This window comes from Melanaphis sacchari, unplaced genomic scaffold, assembly GCF_002803265.2.
Source record: "Melanaphis sacchari strain LSU unplaced genomic scaffold, SCAv2.0 Contig8_pilon_pilon, whole genome shotgun sequence".
Lineage (NCBI taxonomy): Eukaryota > Metazoa > Arthropoda > Insecta > Hemiptera > Aphididae > Melanaphis > Melanaphis sacchari.
Window position 1 is genome coordinate 3,767,319 of NW_020271635.1, and position 22,536 is coordinate 3,789,854.

General features: G+C 25.1%; 3 protein-coding genes across 3 annotated transcripts in view; 2 read left to right on the plus strand and 1 right to left on the minus strand.

Annotated features, from left to right (window-relative positions):
• Nucleotides 1–4,392, plus strand: LOC112602602 (mitochondrial inner membrane protein OXA1L). Its single transcript, XM_025350768.1, has 8 exons — nucleotides 1–484; nucleotides 560–689; nucleotides 1,456–1,599; nucleotides 3,266–3,351; nucleotides 3,418–3,582; nucleotides 3,648–3,764; nucleotides 3,995–4,154; nucleotides 4,223–4,392. The coding sequence occupies exons 1-8, from the start codon at nucleotides 176–178 to the stop codon at nucleotides 4,366–4,368; spliced, it is 1,257 nt and encodes a 418-aa protein (XP_025206553.1). The 5' UTR covers nucleotides 1–175; the 3' UTR covers nucleotides 4,369–4,392.
• A 1,617-nt stretch (nucleotides 4,393–6,009) lies between these two features.
• Nucleotides 6,010–10,173, minus strand: LOC112602485 (maternal protein tudor). The gene is made up of 2 exons (XM_025350578.1): nucleotides 9,683–10,173; nucleotides 6,010–7,589 (listed from the first exon to the last, which is right to left on the minus strand). Exons 1-2 carry the CDS (start codon nucleotides 9,687–9,689, stop codon nucleotides 6,010–6,012), a joined length of 1,587 nt encoding a protein of 528 aa, XP_025206363.1. The 5' UTR covers nucleotides 9,690–10,173.
• An 8,070-nt stretch (nucleotides 10,174–18,243) lies between these two features.
• The window catches only part of LOC112602699, a 14,075-nt gene continuing 9,782 nt past the window's right edge, over nucleotides 18,244–22,536 (plus strand). The window contains exons 1-3 of the mRNA XM_025350913.1: nucleotides 18,244–18,312; nucleotides 19,370–19,546; nucleotides 20,427–20,507. Coding sequence (XP_025206698.1) covers nucleotides 19,402–19,546; nucleotides 20,427–20,507 — 226 coding nt within the window. The 5' untranslated portion in view covers nucleotides 18,244–18,312; nucleotides 19,370–19,401. The remainder of the gene's footprint in view (nucleotides 18,313–19,369; nucleotides 19,547–20,426; nucleotides 20,508–22,536) is intronic.

A 22,536-nucleotide genomic window follows, 5' to 3' on the forward strand; every position in this document is an offset into this window, starting at 1 on the left:
ATGAGAGGCACATCATCTTATCTTTTCTGTATAGTTAATAGTTATTAGTTATTACTTATTAGTTACATCGTGGGTGATGGGTACTGTATAATATATAGTATCGAATAATACTGGCCCAAACGTCATAGAGAGTCAGTGAGTGTTCTTGACTGATCTATAAATATTATTTTTCGCGATGCCGCCACCGCGATTAGTTATGAACTTGTGCCTTCGTTTGCAAGTTGGACAAGTTCGTCATTTCCATCGAGTTTCCATTTCCAAACGGCTAGTTTTACTCGGCCCTAAAAAGTTCTCGGCGCCAGACCTTAGGCACTTAACAGCTTCAAATTTCTCGTTTGTTCGACACAGCAGTGGCGATAATCGTGAACAGCCAGAACAACTTTCTTCGAGCAATCGTGAACCTGTGGATCTGACTGAAGATGTTATACCTGAAGCACCAGAAGTACCCGTTGAAGCAGCAGCAGAACAAGTTTCTATAGTCTTGGTATACTTTTTTATTTATAAAACCATGTTGGAAGGGATTATTATAATAATAATATCAATATTAACATTCCTACAGAATTCATTAGGTGAGCAGACATTACAAAGTGCAGGGCTTGGCGCATTCACTCCTGTAGGATTATTACAAAATGCTTTAGAATTTATGCATGTCTCTTGTGGTTTACCTTGGTGGGGTGCCATTATAGCAGGTAAGCAAAAATTTTTCACTTTCTTAGTACCATGGACTAAGAACATAGACTATATTTTATTTACAAATCATACTTTGTTTTTCATGTATATAAAATAGTAAAGCTTATCTATAGAATTTTGTTACAATGATAAATAGAATTATGATATTTTTTTTTAATATGAAAAATAGTATGTTAATATAAATGTTAAAATGTTGAAAAGTTAAATTTAAGTAGTCTTATTATTTCTTCAGTAAATACTAAAGACTAATAATATTTTATAAATTAAAATTAACTATAAAATAGATTGAAAAAAATTTTAAACCTTGAGCTGTGATTTCTATATCAAAATTAGAACAAAACTGTTAAGCTACTTTTAACTAGTGAATAAATGAAATATACAGAAAAAAAGCTGTTAGAATAATGATAGATAATTTTAAACTTGAGAACTGGAATGTGGTACATGAATATTCTAAAAATTGTGATACTAGCAATAATAGCCATAGTCTTGTATAACAGGAAATAGCTGGTACTTATTAAATAATATGAACATTTAATAATGTAAGAAGTTGAGTAAATATTTAATTTATATATTTATAGATATTTCATGTAAAAAAAAAGGCTGTTGTAAAATTTAGTTTTTAAAAAATATAAAAATTTATCAAAAGATTGTTCATTTAAAAAGCATTCATTATTATACTTATTTTATATAGTTGACCATGCCTATTATTATAGTTAAAACACACATGACATTATTACATTTTTTAAAACTTATTTTTTCTTTTAGGTACCACCATATTACGTTTATTAGTTTTTCCTTTAGTTGTTACATCTCAACGCCATACTGCAAAAATGAACAATAATATGCCTCAAATTCAAGCATATCAAGAAAAAATGACAGAAGCTCGATTACATGGAAACCCCTATGAAAGTAAATTATTTATTTATTTTCAATACTTTGTTACTAGTATAAAATCCTTTTTAAGTTGGTTATATAATTAGTGCACTTGTCACATATTTAAATGTAAACTGAAAATTGTTGAAACATAAATGATTTAAAAAATATGTGGTACATTCGCACTTGGTTATCTCAAACTTTTTCTCGAGTCCTTAGAATTTCTTATTTAAGCAATGTAAAAAAAATTTGTTTAACTCGAATATTTTCGTGGATAATTCAAAGTTTGAGTTTTATTAATATTATAAAATTATTGTTTCTCTCGTATACTTATGTATACATTTTAATATCGAAAATAAGGTCATTACTCATTAGTGTTATCGATAAATGGTTTAAAACGATTCATTACAAATGCTGTGATTAAAAAACAAATTCAAACAAAAATAAATAACTTTTTGAAATAATTTTCTAACCTCATTTTTATTTATACCTCTTTAAAATTACATATTATACATAATTCATATATAAATACATAGAAAATATTTTTTATTACATTACTCTATTCATAATAAATATATAGAAATTAATGTATTATGTACTGTTTTTAAAATGTTTGATGGGATAACTCAAACTTTTTTCCAGTCCCTTCAACTTCAAATTAACCAAGTTCAACTGTATTTCACTCAAAATGTTAAAATTAGTAACATTCAATTTAACATATTAAATTTTGAATAAGATTGTTTAATTTACTTTTTATTTATTGTATTCATTGAAATGTATTTAATTATGTATAATAAGCGATAATACAAATTATTAATACTTAATTTACTAGCATGTTTAAATTGTAGAAATAACATTTAATTTAAACATAGAAAAATTTTTATTTTATTCCCTCCTCTCTCAAAAAAAAGTTTACCTATGACACTCATGCATACAAAAATAATATACATTGATTCCTTACCATTTTTTTATTAGATAAAAATTAATTAAGAAAGCAGTCTCCTCCTTAAACTTTTATATTAGAGTTTAAAAGATTTTTGTTTCAGTGATACAAAATAATTATATATTATAAAAATAATAATTAATTAATGTGAATTTTATACTTTTGAATATAACTTTATAAATATTTTAAGTAAAACATATACTTTATATTTTGATTTCATTATCTGTTATGGCGTTATCAGAGGCAAACAAATCAATCATAATAAAATTTTTATCAATAGGGGTCTAAAAATTAATTTATTGTTTTCAATTTCACCAATCGTAAAATAATGTAATTATTTTAACAAAACTTTTGTTATTTCATCATCATTATATTTGCCCTTTGTAGTATGTAAATTCTCCTCTGGATTAGTATATCTTAATAACAGGGTAAAACATTTTTTTAATTAATAAAGATTACCAGTGCTTAGTAATTTCAAATCAAATTTTAATTATGTTATAATATTCAGTTTATTTATGAATGATTTTTTCTGTAAAATTTAATGTGATTATTGCACAAATTTTTGTTGGGGAATCATTTTATTGATTTCTGGTTAGAAAAATAACTAAGACATGTAAAATATTTTATAATTGTATTGAAGTTTGTGAAAATGATAGGTTGTTATTTATGTAATAGTTTATGAAAGTGTCAAGACTGTTTTAATTAAATTGATTTTTAATGAAATGAAGTGATTGATGTAAAAATTAATATTTATTTTAGTGGCAAGAGCTTCACAAGAACTTATGTTATTTATGAAAACTCATCAAGTAAACCCATTGAAGGGTATGATATTGCCAGCTGTTCAAGTAATTTACATTCTGCCCTAAAAATTAATCTTTCAATAATAATTAATATACATTTTTTTTTTAAAGTTTCCTATATTTTTAAGTATGTTTTTGGGATTAAGAAGTATGGCAATGTTACCTTTAGAAAGTTTTAAATATGGTGGTCTTTGGTGGTTCTCAGATATTACATTGCCTGACCAATTTTTCATATTGCCTATTGTTACTGTTGTCACTCTTGGTGTGACATTAGAGGTAGTATTGAAATGTGACTGTGTAAATGATATATATTTACATTAATTTGTTTTTTAAATTTTTAGCTTGGAGCCGATATTGGCAAACTTGCTTCCTCAGGTGTGGGGTTTGGAAAATACCTTAAATATGGAGTTCGTGTATTACCTCTTGTTGTGTTTCCTTTTATTGTGAATTTCCCATGTGTGAGTATTAATTTAACTGAATGTTATTTTAAAAATTATGATTTATAGCTTAATTAATAAGTAGGTAATCTAATTATTTTTATCATTTAATTACATAAGACAAGTACAATTTTATGTTAATTATTGTTAATACTGGATTGATTAAAAGCAAAGAAAAGATTTTATATTGTATAACTTCAAGAAAATCATACAATTAAACAGTTTATCACTATTAATTTTATTATTTTTAGGCTGTATGTTTATACTGGGCATCTACTAATTTTATTTCACTTGGTCAAGTATTATTTTTGAAAATTCCAAGTGTAAGGAACTATTTTAATATTGAAGAAAAAAGAATTGTAGAAAAACCGAAGTCAAAAAAGAAAGGAGTCATTGGAGAGTTTAAAGAGTGTAAGAATTTTTTTAATAGTTTTCTTCAACACATAAAAAATAAAATAACTTAATGCGGTTTTTTATAGCGTGGAAAAACATGCAAGTTGTAAAAGAAATTGAAGAAAGAGAACGTTTAGATCATATGAAATTCACACAAGCTGGTCGAGCAGCACCAATTAAGACGTTTAAATATAATCCTAAAGTTGTTGGTGGTATCAAAAAAGAAAATTAATATAAATTGTTGTAGTATAGTTAATGTTTGTTTTTATATATGATATATAAAATGTATTAATAACTATATATATATATGTATGTATATATGTTGTATCTTTTAGAACAAAGATACATTTTATGACTAAAATAGTGTTTCCATATGCATTTATTTAAAACTGCAGCTATTCTTTTCTTGTCATCTAAATGTGTCATTTTATAAATTACATTTGAATTTATGACTACCTGGTGTTAAAGTAACTGATACTTTTAAGTTCAGTGGTAAAATCATAAAAATAATGTAGTGTTCCTGCTACAAAGGATAGTTTGTATGAACAAAACCTTAACTCAACTCTTTAGCATCAAAATATACTTTCTTTTAATAGTATTAAATTTGGTCAAGATACAAATTGCAAATTATAATAATAATATAATATATATAATATATAAATAATAGGTATACAGATACTGCTATTATTTATCTTTAATTTAATGTATTGTACACTATATTAAATGTTAACTATTTTGTGTACATCTATGCGTAAAGATAATAAGGACATTCATGCAAAGAATATTTTATTCGAAGAATAGTTAATTTATTCCAAATTTCTAGTACACTATAACTAGATTAAAAAAAAAAAAAAAACTGGACTGTTTTCCAAAGTTAACAATGTCAATAATTGCTTGATTACAAATCCAAGATATAAATTGAAATTATTTTATCAGCTCTCAAGGTTAATGATCAAGTGAGGTCATAATACAAAATATAATTTAGCAATGTTTTTAAATACTAGTTAATGAAACTGGATAAATATACAATACTAAGATAAATAAGTAACTATTTTAATAATACACTATACTTAAAACTTAAGTGATATAACATAAATATCATACAGCTCAATATTGTGTTAGTGTAAAACATGAAGTGTTAAATGAATTGTTAAAACAAAAAAAAAAAATGAATGAACACTTTTATCAAATTTTTAAATAAATTTGTCATTTTTTTTTTCTGTAAGGCATTACAGATAGGAGTGGAAGTGGGAAACAAGCATGACTAAATGAGCATTACTTTTCTTAGTTAGGTTATCAACTTTGACATTTTAAGGACTAGTTAGAAAAATTAAATTTTGATCAACAATTTTTAATTCTTCAAAGAGCACTGGATGTTCTAGATCTGATTCCTCTAATCAAATTGAATAGAAGAAATAAATCAGCCATATAAGTAATAGTAGATTGTTTTTAACAGTTAAGACAAATTTATCAAAAAATTTATTTTTTTCATCAGCTTCATCAAAATATAAATTTGTGTCTTATTGTCTAAATTAATTCTAATGTTAGCACACAATATAGTTTATAGCAAAAAAGTTTCAACTTTATACATAGGTAATTATTAATAAATACTTAAAATTAGAAAATTTATAAATTTATCATAATATAAGTAATAGCTTGTTTAGTAAGCATTTATTTGATTACATTTCTATTAACATACAAAAAAAAAAGGGGTCGAATTGATACGTTTAGAAAATAAAATCATGATAAATGTTCATTTTGTTGGATACATTATGAAAACGTATATAATTTAATGACTAAATAAATTGAAATTAATGGTCACACAAAATACAAAAATTCAAATAGAAATTCACAACAGGTAAAACTTTTTTATTCAATATTTCTTAATAATGGTAGCAACATCTACACCATTATATAATAATTGTATAAGATGTCCATCAGTATTATTATTTTTATTTACTATCATCATAAATTCTGTTTTACTATTGCATATAAGTTTCAGTTTATGTAAACTGAAATATTTCTCATCTAAACCAAGTGAACAACGTAATGTCAAGTACTTAAGATTTTGTATGTGGTTAGGAAGTTTAAATAATTTTTCTACATTTATAATACTACTTCCCATATCTACCAATATTACATCCATTGAACCTTTAAATTTATTTTTTAATTCTGCACGATACCACTGATTGTTAACCAAAGCTCCATATATGCGACAATATTTTGGTTTTTCAACAGGACTTAAAGTTTTAATTTTACTTAATTCATTCATTACAGCAAGTCTACTAGAAGAATTTACTTGAACTGTTAATATATTCATATGAATAACATTAAATACAATCACTGGAATAGGTTCAATTAGTTTAGCAACATTAAAATTATCAACATAAAGTTCTACTACACATGGTTCGCCAGTTTTTACTATAACTATAGTCATCTTTTTATGTTTGTATTGTTCCATTTCATCAGTAAAACTTTTAGATAAACTATCAAACAACTTTTTTTTATTTTTTATACTTGGAATATGTAATGAACATAGTTTAATAAATGGAGGAGCCAATTTTAAATAACCAACTGCTTTATAAAATTCAGAACATTTGTCTTGTACTCCATAATCTATGAAATAACAAGTACATTCACCTCCCTCATGTATCATTAAAATCCTTACTCTATACCATCTATTGTCGGTTAAACTTTTTGCAATTGCCATCTTACCAATTTTATATTCAGTCAATGGTTCCCAAACAGTTTCATTTTCAAGTATATTTTCAATTTTATTTTGTATTTCTTTACTATCTTCAGTTTCTACATAGAATTCATTTATTGACTGAGCATAAATAAGGTTTACAACCATTTTTGCATTAGACTGATCAATTTTCTTCAAAATTTCATATGTCTTTGGAATAAGTCCATATGAAATAATATTGTTTACATATGTTTTTATACATCTATTATCCCACTTCATATTCACCAAAAATGTTTCTTCATTGCTTAAAAAAGTTACAACTACTTCAACAGATCCTAAAAAATTAAAAATTATATCATATATATCATTTTCAGTTGAAATTACATATTCTTCATGGTCTACATCATCGAGCATACAATGATATGCCATTGCATGGTAACAAGCTATTTTGCTAGGAAGTTTCTTAAGATTTGATGATACCTCTGAATTTCCGTAGTCAATAAATTGAACAGTAAAAGTATTTTGCTCAATATTCAAAATTTTAGCTCTGTACCAAAGACCATCATTTTCATATTTAGCAGCAACTAGATCTCCAGGCAACATAGAAACCAATACTGAATCTTCATTTTCAATAAGTTGAAGACTTGTTGTTATTTCTTGAATAACCTGTTGATCATTTTTGTTTTGTATATAAAAGTTCTTAAATGAATAAAAATATGAAATATAGGCATTCCAACATTTAACTTCTATATCATTGAGTTTATCGCCTGTAAAATAAAAATATTAGAAAAATGAATATATTTAAAACATATAATGTATTCATAGTATATAACATACATTAAATCAATTTTAATTATTATTATTAGTTCATATTATTTAATATTGCTTATACAGTACAATAATATAGATTTATGATTTATTTTTAATAAATAGGTAATAATAATAATAGATTAGTAATATATTTTTAAATTTATAATAAACTACAAATAATAATTAATACAGTAATACCTAATTAATAATAATAATAATAATTATATATATACTTATTAGTTATTAATATAATGTACAAAAGTAAGAGAAATAATAAGAAAATAAATATTACCAAAAAAATAATATGTGGATGCCTATATTTAAAACAATTATCTCATTAAATGACTAACTTAATATCTAATCAATAAATAAGGTATTATTTAAAACTTTATAAACATATAGGTACATAGGAAAATATTTAAAAAATAATAATTATGTCAATAGATTAATTTTATTATTTGAAGATTATTTTAATTTTACATTTAATTTATAAGTAGTAGGTGCATTAAAATCTTATAAAAAATATATATATTATTTTTAATTTGTAAAAAATTAATTAAAAATGACATACATTCAGTTAATAATAAGTTCTTAATGCCTTAGGTATCTGTAATTATTATATGACCTATTCAAATACATTATATTTAGAAAATAGGTATTAGATAAATGGAATATTAGTTGTAGTTTAATTTAGATAATTTAGTTTTAATTTCAAAATAAAGTTAGAATGGTATAAGTATTATTTAAAATTTCCTTTAAATTACCTAGTAAAATGTTTATAAATTATATAATATATTACTTGAAATTAAATAAATATTTTATTTTTTTTTACAGATTCCTAAATTAAATTAACCTAATTACTTATAATCTGTTTATATTTTGAGTTAATTAAGGGTTATTGAGTACCTACTTGATCTCCACTATATATAGGCACTATAAAATGTATTTATTTATTTATTTAGAATTCAACGGGACTAGCCCTTTTACAAAATTGAAAGTGGTAGATAGACCAATAATGTATAGAAAAAATTAATTATGATGATGCATCAAATACTTAGTACCTATATCAATGAAATAATTTACTAAAAGGTCACAAAGCTTTGATTGTAATTATTTAAAAATATAACAATGATTTATTCAATTCACTGAACATAGCTGAGTTAGTTTCTGTTAAATCTATAATTTACATGCATATAATTATTATAGTATAATTGTTACTAAACCTTGAAAATTAAAATCAAATATACCTAGTATACATATACTTATAGTATAGATTAGAAAATAATTTAAAAGAACCTTAAATTCACATGTGTTTTCTATTTTACAAACATATAATTTAATAAATTTATACCTAGCAGAATCTATTTTATGTTATTACTTTTAATACTAAAATTAATTGACTTATCAACAAAATATTAATGTAAAAATATTATCCAGTGGTATAGCTAAAAAGTAAACCTAGGCCTATTGATTTTTCTCCAAAAATAATTTTTTTATATCTAATATTAAATGTGCTATCTATAATTCATATGGTTATGTGTATATTAATATTTTTTTTTGAAATATAGAATCTATCCAGAAAAAAAAAACTTTAGTTATGCCACTGATATTGTTTAGAATAACTCATGAGTTTTTAATATATTAAAGACGATATCATATCAAAACTCACTTAAAAGTTAAAATACCATTAAAAGCAGATGAGATAATGCCACAAGAATTATAACCTTCAATTTTATGGTAGAACGATTCCCTCTAATGTTAAAGCTAACAACATAAAATTGGTTCTGCTAAATGCATATTCACTTACTTATTGTATGAAAGACTAAGAAAACATAGGTTTAAGGGTTTGACGTTTTTATGAGTACCAGAGTACAGTAAGTAGTGCAGATATATCTATGGATATTGGATATCGGGTAATTTACTATATAGTGTCAAACATTATTATCGATGTTATATTGCTATTGGCATTTTTTCAAAACAACTTTTTTCGATGAGGTCCGCCCGGAAGTGAGATATATAAATTTTAGTAGAATATAATATTTATACGTACACGTCATGTCGAAGCAATATGATGATCCACGACAATTTATTGTAACAGTTTAACTAAAAAAAGTCAAAGACTTTATTTTTAAATTTTACTAACGCGCGAAACGCAACAGATATGGATCGCGAGTGTCAAACTGTCAACATAGTAACATACCACATGTTGCACGGTCGTAAGAATCGCACTCGGTGAACAATAATTCGCACATCGCTATACTATAATTAGGTATATGATATAACCACAGAATTCTGTGATATAACCATATAACCATCAATACTGCTGTGCAGTGTACATAAGCGCAAGCGGTGACGACTGACGACTGACGAGTGACGAGTGACGACCAATTCAACTGGATACTGGATAGTGGATATTGTGACCGGCGACTGCTGACGGAATTATGAACTACAATAACACGGTCTTAATTAATTATCACTAATTATTCTATATTTATATTTTAAATTCCAAGTATAGGTAACGATCGACTTCGATACGATAAGGCTAGGATCACATTATGCGTTTTGTCGGTTCCCGACTAACCGGAGCCGAATCGCAACACTTTAAAATAAAATAGGTTTAAATATAAAACGCGTTATCAGGGCCAGACTAGACCGATTTGCGGAACCGATTAAAAACCGTCTGAAAGCGACCGCAACGTGTTGTGGCCTAACCGTCCGGATGCGAAAGCACAACACATGCGATGCAGTTTGTCGGATCACATTTGTGCGGATTATCGATGACCGAAATTGAAAATTTTATGAATAATTAATAATCATTTTTAAATTTAAATAATTAAAAAACTTAAAATATATTTGTATTATACACATATAATATATATATATATATATTATTATATTTTATTTATATTATAGATGTTTATTATTATTTATTAGCATAATTAGTTAATACACGTTTTAAATAAAAACAAATAATTCTAATTACACAACCTTTTTGTTATTTTTTTACTTATAATATTAGATACATTTCGTTAAAATAAAAAATCAATTTAAAATTTAAATTTAAATTAAAAATGATTTTCGGGCTTTTTAATCTCACTTGTATGTATTCGGTTACCGATAAAACGCACAGTATAAACAATCGTCCCGATTGCGGTTAATCGGGATAGTATTTTTCGGTTGCCGACAAATCGCAATAATCGCATAGTGTGATCCTAGCCTAATAGATGTAATTCTCTTTCTTGAAACTAAATAATAAGATGATCGATTTTCACAGTAATATGAAAATTTAATTTTTATAAATTGATTATTATTTAAATTATAAGTAGTAAGTACTAAGTAGCCCTGCAGCCATGTTCCGTGTTCGTCCAATGCATACCTACGTATTTCTGTGCTCCGTGTTTTTTTTTCTCATGATGTTATTTCGCTTGTGTATTTAATATTTATTCGTTTTAATGTTTTATTCTTCCTTTTGAAATTAAAATTGACATACGTAATTTAGTTTTGTCTTTCTTAGCCTAGTGGACAACAGTGAGGACTATACAGATACTGTAAGTGGTTAAAACTTAAAAAAAAATGAATTATTAATTACTTAAGATAACGTCGCACCCGCATGTGTTGTCTTTGTCTTACACGCGTACGACGTGGTAAATTTTCGTTCACCAGTTTCAATAGTGTGCTTTTATTTGATATTAGAGTAAATTTATCTATTATCCAACTTTTAGGTAAGAACATTATCTGTGTTGTCTCGTTGGTTTTTTACGATATTTTAATTTTTAAGTAAGTTAGAGCATTTTTAAACAATTATATTTTTGATACTCATAACTTACTTAAAAATTAAAATATCGTAAAAAACCAACGAGACAACACAGATAATGTTCTTACCTAAAAGTTGGATAATAGATAAATTTACTCTAATATCAAATAAAAGCACACTATTGAAACTGGTGAACGAAAATTTACCACGTCGTACGTGTGTAAGACGGAGACAACACATATCGATGCGATGTTACACAACAAATCTATGTTGTATATGCATACACACACACAGGTAACGGCCGGTATATCTTATTGGAAGATCAACGTGCAACGTTCAACTCATCTACAGTTATATTTAACATTTTCTTAATTACCTTTGTCAATCCTATTTATATATAAGGAGTGCTTGATTTTGTACCGAATTAATTGAACTTATTGGGGTTGATAATTACATCTGCAAATTCGCAAATCTGGTAACATCTTATAGACCTAGTTTACCACCGTTTTTTGAAAAAATTCTAGAGAAATTAGTTCTTAAACGGGTGTTACCTAGTATCAGCAAAAATAAAATACTTCCCGGTCATCAAATCGATTTCCGTCAATCACATTCCACTAGCCATCAAGCACACAGGATAGTTGACGCAATTTCTTCGTCCCTAATCCCTTGAGAAAAAATCATATTGCAATTGTGTCTTCCTTAATATTTCGCAAACGTTTGATAAGGTATGGGCGTATGGCACAATGGCCTACTATTTAAACTTAAAAAAATGTCTACACCCTTCCTACTACCTACTCATAAAATTGTACTTAACTGATTGCAACTTCCAAGTATGTTATGCCTCCTCTGTCTTAAGCTCTGTCTATAGCTTCCATAATTTCCCCTACGCAGTTTTAAGTTTTAATTTTTATGAATTATCTAGAAAAATGATGAGTAAAATTTAAATTGATTAATAATTAATAATGCATAAAAATTCTTTGTTTTACCTGAATGCCATAAAAATATAAATGTATATTATATCTTATATAATAATTAATAGTTAATAATATTCAACATCAAAAATTATACGTTTAAAATTATTATAAGTATTTATAATAGAAAAAATTGACGTTTCATTGTTTTTGTCTATATTTAGATGTTTGTACATGTCGAAAATACTAAACAGATTTTTCTTGGTATCCATTTTAAAATCGTAATTTTTCTTTTTTACTATATTTCATTACTCTTTAATAAGGAATTATTAACTCCGAGTCTCTGAACTCTGGATTAATTGATTAAAGTAGCATTATTTTACTTCAGTATCACTACTATACCACCATCAGTGATCACAGATTAATATTCGTTATAACTTACTAAGTATGTACAGATTGTTTCTCGGGGATTTTTATAGCTGTAATAACGAGAAATTAAGACAAATAAAATAATAATAAATAAGTTAAAAATAAAGATATTAATTGGGCCGGTGGGCCGGACATACACAAGGAACACAAGTCTTGGATGTAAGTCCGGTATTAATAATATTGATATACACCTGTTCTCGCATTATTACCTTCCTCTTATTCTTCAGAGGGTTCTCGAGGTCTTGTATTCGAGAATATAATCAAGCATACCGTTACGTAAAATTAGTATTAATAGAACCTATACTAACTATAAGTATTCTAGACATGCACCTTACCTGATTCGCCGCAGTGAATGTCTGTTGTAAGTTCCTCGGAGAGAGATATAAAGTAACACAAATTACGAAATAACTTAAGGAAAATTTAAATTCAAATAAGAAAAAAACAACACTGATTTGACTAATAAAAAAAAAAAAAAAATAAGAAGTCCAGCTGTCACTCGCAGAATCTTGTGTGTTTGATGGTCTTAGGAAAAGCTCTTGCTTGCTTGTGTGGTGCGCCTGAACTGGATAGGTTGGTCGGTGCTCATGCACTCGATGGTTTTGCTGGTGCTCATGCACTGGTGAGAGAACTGAGAAGACGACTTGGTCAAGCCAGCCAGAGTCGCAGGTGGCACCATCAAAGGTCTCCGTGTTTTTTTAAAGAAATAGGCTTTCTCTTAAGCGACAGAGGCTCTCATTGGACCATCCCTTGTCTTTAGCGGCACACGAAATTGGGTCACACGCTTTTCGGCACATTGCCACAAATCATGTGTCAATCCCTTCGTGACCATATAAGTCGTTTCTTTTATCAGTGGTGAAAGGATGTTTATGGTATTTTAATCTGCGTGCGACAACTTAACCGTTATTTTATTTATTTGAGTTTTATGATTATATATAATATACAATGATGTGTGAGCCTATCATTACACAGTCTAAAATAAATATCTCTCTATACGCGTCAAGGTTATATCTAGGTTAGTTTGTAGGTATGTATACGATGCATAACCATGGTAATTGGTAATTATTTTGTTAAAATTCAGAAACATTATTTGTGGGGATTTAAAACTTTTTCGTACATTATGAACTTTACCATATAGGTACGCAATGACATTTTCAAAATACATAGATTAATTTATTATCTATTGATGAATTATAAGCTTATTTACATTTTTTATAATATTAAAAGTATAAAGTGTTATTAACTTTTGTATTAATAACATTATTATATAATATAAATGTATGGTATAAATAAAAATTTATTTTTAATTGAGCAAGTTTCGACAACTTAAACCGTTAGCTATAAGATTTTTATGTTTGCTATTAGGTTTTTGGAACGCATGTTTTCATGTGTAGGATATGGCTTTGTTGAGTTCGTTGCTAAAAATCGGGGTTGTCACTCATTTGAGACCAGTTTTATTAATAATTTGTGTATCCTATGACGCTTAGCTGCAGAAAAAAAAAGAGGACAATTCCTAAAAAACAATTAACATATTTCAAGCACCATATTATATATTTAAATTTATTTTTAAATTACTGAGTCGTATTATTTATTAAAAAATATGTAAATGGTTTTCAATGTTTTCATATCATGACAAATTCAATTACATTAGAATTTAGAATTGTGTATTATAAATATTTTAAAAACATTTTTTTTTTTGTTGTAATTTTTAACAATTTTAAGACATAAATACGCGCAAATTTAATAAGTTTTTAGGGCATATAAATTTCTGTTCTGCTTATTATTATGATTTAATATTGAGCACCATTTTTTTCGAGATGTAAATAAATTTATATCAATTATGTAAATTTAAATTTATAAAAGTTTACGTTAGGTTTTCACAAAATACTAATTTATTTCTCCACTCTTAGATCAAATAATATTATTTCAGTTAAATATTACGATTAAAAATCAATTTTTAATTTGTGAATTATAATACTTTAACTATATTATAGAGTATTATAGTACCCGTATTAGATCCCCGTATGGTGTGTGAATACGTATTTCCATTATTTTTGGAATACTTAGTGAAAAAGTAATAATGTTTTCATAAGAACTGAAAGACCACCTGTTTAACGATAATAAATACGGTGTTATGATGCACAAAAAACTAAAATAGTTTATTCAGTTGTGTAAAATTTATTGGTTCTTTCATGACGAAAAAACACAAAGTTAAGCATAAGAATTTTTTAAATATTTTTCTTCAACTTATTTTCACAAGCTCTATTCGTCTGTATTAAAACTTAAAAGTAACTGCGTCGAAAATAGTGTTAATCATATATTATTTAAAAATGACGATTAATACGTTTACATTTTGTAAAGGTCTTATAATTTCCACAGTGTTTAACATAATAAATTTAACTTCAGTAAAATGCAATGATTTTTATTTACAAAATAATGCAAATAAACCGGTTGTTCCGGATTATGGTATGAATTACGATATTATATAATTTACCTACAATTGTGTTCAAATAATCATATAATATTTTCAAATATTATGTAAAATTTATATTTTAGACGATAAGATTCTAAATTACTTATATGAATACAGTATTAAAAAGGTATCAAATTACTTTTGTTTTTTTAGATACGTTCCTCATAGAAGAGGATGGTGACTCGTATTTTAATTATCATTTTCGTACTACTTCATATCGTAAGTCAATTCTTAGTTTTTTTGTACAACTTATTGAAGATAATTATTCTGCATTTAAATATTTCTTAATAAAAAAATACAATATGTGAAGAAATATTTTTGCTTATGAATATAATATTCATTCAAAAAAAGTAAATATTATCACTTATTAATGATTAAAAATTAATAATCTTGTGCTTTTTAAAATTAATAGTAATAAAACTGGAGTTACGGAATTCTTTAACTGTTATTTTATTTTTTTTAAATTGTTCAGAAGAATTTAAATTTTTTAGCGGGCCAATTGAAAATGAATCCAAAGGGCATTTTCTCTTCAATTTATAGTAAGTTTTTCAAAATTATATTTAATCCTAGAGATACATTTGTCACAAAGTTTGTGCAGTCATTTAATTTCTTTCCAAAAAATCTGATTTTTGGATTTATCACTGGAATTTTGTGGACCAAGTATAAATGTAATTTACAGAAATAATATAATTTGATTTATAGTTGTATAGTTTTACACATTATTTTTACCTATATAATCAGTGTTGTGTTATTAATATAATTTTGTCATGTATATTTTATAGATTGTGCATACACAGGTTTGTGTTTTAATATTTTATATTAGACATTTTTTAAAACATTTTAGTTTCAAGCAATAAAAATTTTTGTGAAAATTATTGATTTCTTTAGTTAACTGATAATACCTATTATACTACAATATTTTAAAAATATTTTAAATTCTATTGTTATAATGTGATTTAATTAATTTCGCAAGAAATATGATTTTTCGGTAGGTACCTATTAGAAATGTTTGAATTATCGAACGATCATTTAAACTTGGATTTTGTGGATTATGTATAAAACGCAGTTAAATTAATAGTAATTTACAATCCTCATCTATTTAATTGATTAAACACAAAAAAATCAAAATTTTCTTCCACAATCTACCTTTTGTCATTGACAGCTAATATTGATTTTGAATTTATAAGAAAACACATAGTTACATCAGTACACCACCAACTGACCTACTTAAGCAATTCAATTTTTTTTATGGTTAAATATTTATATGATCGGACATTTTTACAATTATAGATAGTTTATTTTTTGATTTTCTGAAATATAAAAATCAAGATGACAAAATTAAATGAATAAATATTTTTACATGCTATTTATTTATTTATTAAATTAACACTTTTAGATGTAAAGTATATAGGAAAGTAAAACTAAAAAATAGATTTATTAATATAAAATAAATGGGGTTTTTTTTAAGTTGTTTTTATAAATGTATTTATACTTATCTAGAATTTTATGAGTATTAAACAATGTTGAAGAAGTAAATTTTTAAGTCGATTAAACTTGTACAAAAAAATGTATCTTATGAAATATCGTATAAGGTATTGAATTAGATATAACTTCTCTTGAAATTAATTAAGACATTTTGAGGTTTTGCTTTAAATTAAATATATATAAGTAGTGTATGCATTTAGAAAAATTATTTTTTTATTGAAAATAAAACAAATAAATATTAAATTTCCATGCATGTTATAAATAAATATTTTACTGTTTAGTTATAATATTTATTGATCCTATCAAAGATTTTTATATATATAGAAATATTTAGTTTTATATATACATATATTATACCATTTTCATGTTGTGACTTGACTAATAATTATACTTTAATATATTTAATTTTTAGTATTGCCAGAGGTAAATTCTGTAAATTTTGATTATACGGGATATTCGGAAAAAATGAAAAAATTAAGTAAATTACATTATATTTTAGATAATAAATTAACAATTAATATAACAAATAACATATACACAATTTAACGATTTTTAATTTTGAAGGAGAGGTTGAGAAAATCATAAAATTATATGAATGAAATATTGAGGTTTAAAGGTTAACGTACCCATTTTTATTTCAATCACACACATTTATAGTTTATACTAATCGTTCAGTAATGTTTAGTAAAAGAAACATTTTAGAAAGTTCCTTTTAGTAGTAGTTATGAAAAGTGGCGTATCTATAGGCTATAGATGCAGACCTAGTGATGAAATCGTATTGTGTATTCTTAAAATTCTAATGATAAAAAAATTTTATTTAAAAATCGTCTTATATTCTTATTAAATTTTATTAAATGTATGTATAATAATAAATAGATTTTATCTTAACACTATTAATGTATTTAAACTTAATTGTATAATCATTGCTGCACGTGCCTCGTGGTATTAGGTTAAAAGTAATATAAATCACCCATATAAAAATAGCTCGGAAAAAAGTTGCCGGAAAATGATATACTATAAATTGGGTTTACTAATCTTATTTGTAGTTTTACAATTTTTAACATACAACGAACATCTATAATATACAATATATCTACCTATTTTATTTCTTCAGTTTGTGTTTGGAGTTGTATGCGAGTATTTAACGATGAAAATTCTATAATAAAATAAAGAAAAATAATAAAATTGCATTTCACATGTATACATCGTATATACTAAACATAAGAAATGTCAAAATATTATTCGATGAAAATTGTCAAAAAAATCATTAATGAATGTATTACAATATTAATTATAGATTTAAATTATACAAAAATTATACAATTGGAACACAAATATTGACATGTTGCTAATGAGGGTTCGATAGGAGTCATGAAAATCAATAAAAAAAAAAAAGCGTACTAATGTAAATATATATTATATGTGTATAAGCGTATAATGTTTAATTATTGTAAAATTTTCCTCAACTAAATTATAGAAAATTATCAATTTGTCAATTTGTTAATTCAATAAAGGACTTTAAAAGTAAGATAATTAATTTTAAATTATGTTTACATGTTTGAAATATGAATCAAAACTAAACGATTTGCAAAAGAAATATAGAATAGCTTTAAATGAAGAATCTGAGTATGGTAAACTATTTGAATATTATTAATAAATTATCATATTTTACACTTTAAAAAATATTTCAAGTATATAAAGATAATTTTTTATTAGCGTTTGAAGTTCCCAATAAAAAAAAAATACGTCATAACCTCGAAATGTTTAAATTATTTTGTATTTATAAATTTATAAAATGTTTAATTTATGTAAATTAAGTTTTAAAATGTAATTTATATTTAAACTAACATAAAAAAATCTAAAATATATGATATATAAACTTATTAATATTTTTGTAATTTAAAAAATACTATTCGGAAAGACTTTTAACTTTATGTCACTAAGTAAATTATTGTTTCTACTACTTACAGTGAAATTTTCTAAACATTTAAACAATGATTGAAAATCTATTTTTTTATATCGTTTTAGAGTACTAAATTAATATAAATTAATAAAATCTAATAATATTATAATATGAAATAATATTTCATCATTTAATTTAAATTTAACATATCGATTTACATACTATATCGATACACCAATCATATCTGAGCAGAATCCCCGTTTTATTGTTTACTTATGACATAGCTTATTTAATATGTAATAAACTAATAAAAATAAGAATAAACTGGTTATTTTGAAAAGTAAATTAATAGTTTTTAAAAGGCCAAATCGTCGTTACTTTCTACAAAATAAGCCTGAATATGAGCCTGTAAAATGGATACAAAATGAATTACTTGCAAATTACCTAAATTATATATGTCTTAGACTATAGATTCTATAGTATAGAATATATTTATTTATTCCCATAAATGCAAATAATATACATTAATAATATCACAAACTAAGATATGTCTTAGTTTGTGAATAATATACTTAATATAGGTACTCCATTGCAAATTACTTAGTATTTTCACTTACAAAATAATTTCTCATACACCTAATCGCCCTAGTCTACGGCATATGTTTATTATTTAGATAAAAATTATGTTATGTGCTACAGCCCATCGACCATATTATTATATGAACATAATAAATATTTTATTTTCATGATCTTGCATTGGCCTGGAACTGATACTTGAATGACAGTTAAGTATTTTGAAAAAACTTATGATGCAACAATGAAGGCATATCATGCAGTTGAGTTATTTGAAAATAATGAAAATGAAGATCAAAGAAAGATTTACGAAATGGATAAAAATGCTGCAATAGAATATTACCTACAAAATCAAATGCCTGACATATCAAACAAAAGCTTATCTACTGGTAGTTTAAACATATTTAATAATATATTTATCTTTAATACTATTATACAAGGTGCATTTTGAGAAAATTACACACTATTCAAGTCATGTTATAAGTATATGTATACTCTATGATATAGAAAACATTTAAAAGCTTAGGTGTTTCATGGGGAATTGAATTATTAACACAATAACTTATAATATTGACAAAATGTCAAAATAATTAGGTAATAGTAATACCTACTATAAAGAAAGAGAAATATAAAACAACGTAAAACCAATATTTCATGAAAAATTTGCTATCACTTTCCAACTATAATAATGGTAAATCTTTTACCGTATTAAAATATGAAAATTAATTATTGATATTATCTTTCTATAACAGTTAACTTCACAAATAACGAAATATTTGTTGAAATTAAACTTTGAGTGTGTACTTAGGATTTATATTGGCATTTAATGTAAGTCGTAAGATAAATAACACGACTTTATGATAAATAATATGGTTATAAAACTATAATATATGATATGTAACATACGACTGGTCTGTATTAGGAACTTCAGTAGATACAGTACTTATGCTGTTTAGTACGAGCTGTTTAGTATCTATATAGACTGTATAATATTTAAACCAAAAGCCGAATTATATGTAATTCTTGATGTTTTATACTCATAATTTACATCCATATAACAATCAAAAGTTACGTCCTGATATTTATATTAATAAGTGGAAGGTCATCTAATAGTAAAATATAATACTGATACGTGTACACTTGTCACTTGTGCTTAAAAGTAGAATATTCATATTAATTGTATATTTCAACAATTTTAACGTACATCTACAAACTCGACTATTCTCCGCATTCGAATAAAATCAAATTAAATTTATGTATTTTTAACAGTATATTGGAATACAGAAATACCCAGATACGTATTTAAAAATTATGAACTTTATGTCGATCCAACAGAAGAAATCTATTACCGTGAGTAAACCCTCAATTAATTAAATATATACATATAAACTAAATATACTTTTTAATTACATTTTATACAGTAATCGGTATATTGCTTATTCTTTTAACGCAAACGTTATATTTGAATTTATAGTATCCGTCATTGTAGATCATATTATTTAAATTAGCTATAACCAGTACATTTTTGTTATTTTTGATATTAGTTAATTTTATTTATATTTATTTAACTTGATTTAATCTAAGTTTTACCTGTTGTAAAAAAAAAAAAAAAAAAATTTAACCGTAAAATATAATCAATGTTTATGTTGCCAATCGCTGTTATTTTCGGTCTGAAATTAAAATTATACTTGTTATATCAATATATCATTATATATTTCTAATAAATTTTACATTCATTTTTACTATAGTAGGTACATATTAGTATATTACAGTTACTTGATTCACATTGATGGTATAATTTACATAGTAATATACTATACATATTATCTATTGCTAATAATTTGTGATGACTAATGCTTATTTTAGGGAGTGGCTAAATAAATTGATTGTGGTAAAATTAGAGAATTTTTTTATGAATCGTATTGAATTGTATGGCACAGTTGCGTAAACCGCTATAGTAACTATTGATCTAGAGATTAAAAAAAGAGTTTGATTATTCGAAACTAATAAGTCTTAGTTTTGATGGCGCTGCAAATTTTCTTGGAAGTATAACTGGATTACGAAAAAAAATATCTATAATAGTAAAAAGAAAAATATTGTATAATGTGTTAAATTCATTGTAGAGCTCATTTTTATCATCAGCATTAACTTATGTTCGCAATAAATATGATTAAATTAAACAAACCTTCCAAGTAGTTAAAGATATTTATAAACTGTTGTCTGTTTCATAAACCTGCTAAACATGAAAAGATATTTCATGATATTCAAGAATCTATATAAATGAAATAAAAATTGAAAATACCGGCAACTATTGATACGGGCGATACCCGTTTCCGCCAAAAGTGTATCATTCCCTTTTCCATCAATATTCGTTTCCACCAAATAAAAAAAAAATTAAAAATAAAAATAATAATTACTATGGTATAATTGTAAATGATCAGATATAAAAATGTAAAAAAATGATATATTATGGTACTATACGATACCTTAGTTATGTATAAATTGTAACTATATATACAATTAATTGATATATTTTTTTTAAATTGTTGGATATACTTTTCACAAAATCGTATCTGAAATTTAAAACAGTTTTGTTTTTAATAAATATATTTAGTATATTATTTTATGAAACGTATTCGCAATATGCTACCTTCCAATTATTCCATTTTTGTAGTCCGTTATAATTTGGTCATTTTTTTTTTTTTTTGGCGGATTCTTACAGTATGATCTTGTGGATTATTTGATATGTTAGTACTTTTTAATTTGATGTACACGGATCTGTCTGTCTAAATTTTTGTTAATAGAACAGTTAACCATTTATAATAATTGGAGACTTTCTTTATAAAATTGATTGAACCTCAATGAAATGACTCGCTGCATTGGATTGTCCGTTGTGAAGCTGCAGCGCCGCCAAAGTGTCGGTGAATACATACTATTTTCATCAATGTAATTCTCTAATAAATAATCTGAGTATTTTCAACTCGTTCGTCGATAGGTTGATTTGACATAAAATCTTCAACAAAGCATTCAGACTTCAGTCGTTCTTAAAAATAAACCAAAAGTATGCCGTCATACCTTTCAGATGATTGATTTTGGTTTTCAGTCGACAATCCGAGCCACGTTGACGATACCAAGCCTGCGTTAAATAAATCGACATCCATATTTTGTCTGTGGCCTCATTTACAGGTTTAAAATCGCCTTTTCGAAGGCAATGATTTTACTTTTGGTGAAACGTAGATGAATCGACGAACATTTATCAACAATAAATTTGAATTGTATAATAACGTGTCCATATTTTGTCGGTAATAAATAAAAAAATGGTATATGACCATTTTGATACCATGAATTGTGGATTGCATAAAAATCAGCTGCATACTTA

What these genes read in the sequence shown, in the direction of transcription:
- LOC112602602 (XM_025350768.1), top strand. Translation starts at nt 176, where the DNA reads ATGCCGCCACCGCGATTAGTTATGAACTTGTGCCTTCGTTTGCAAGTT. An exon ending in AACAAGTTTCTATAGTCTTG is followed by an intron (nt 485 to 559) that starts GTATACTTTTTT and finishes ACATTCCTACAG; the next exon opens with AATTCATTAGGTGAGCAGAC. An exon ending in TGATATTGCCAGCTGTTCAA is followed by an intron (nt 3,352 to 3,417) that starts GTAATTTACATT and finishes TTTTTTTTAAAG; the next exon opens with TTTCCTATATTTTTAAGTAT.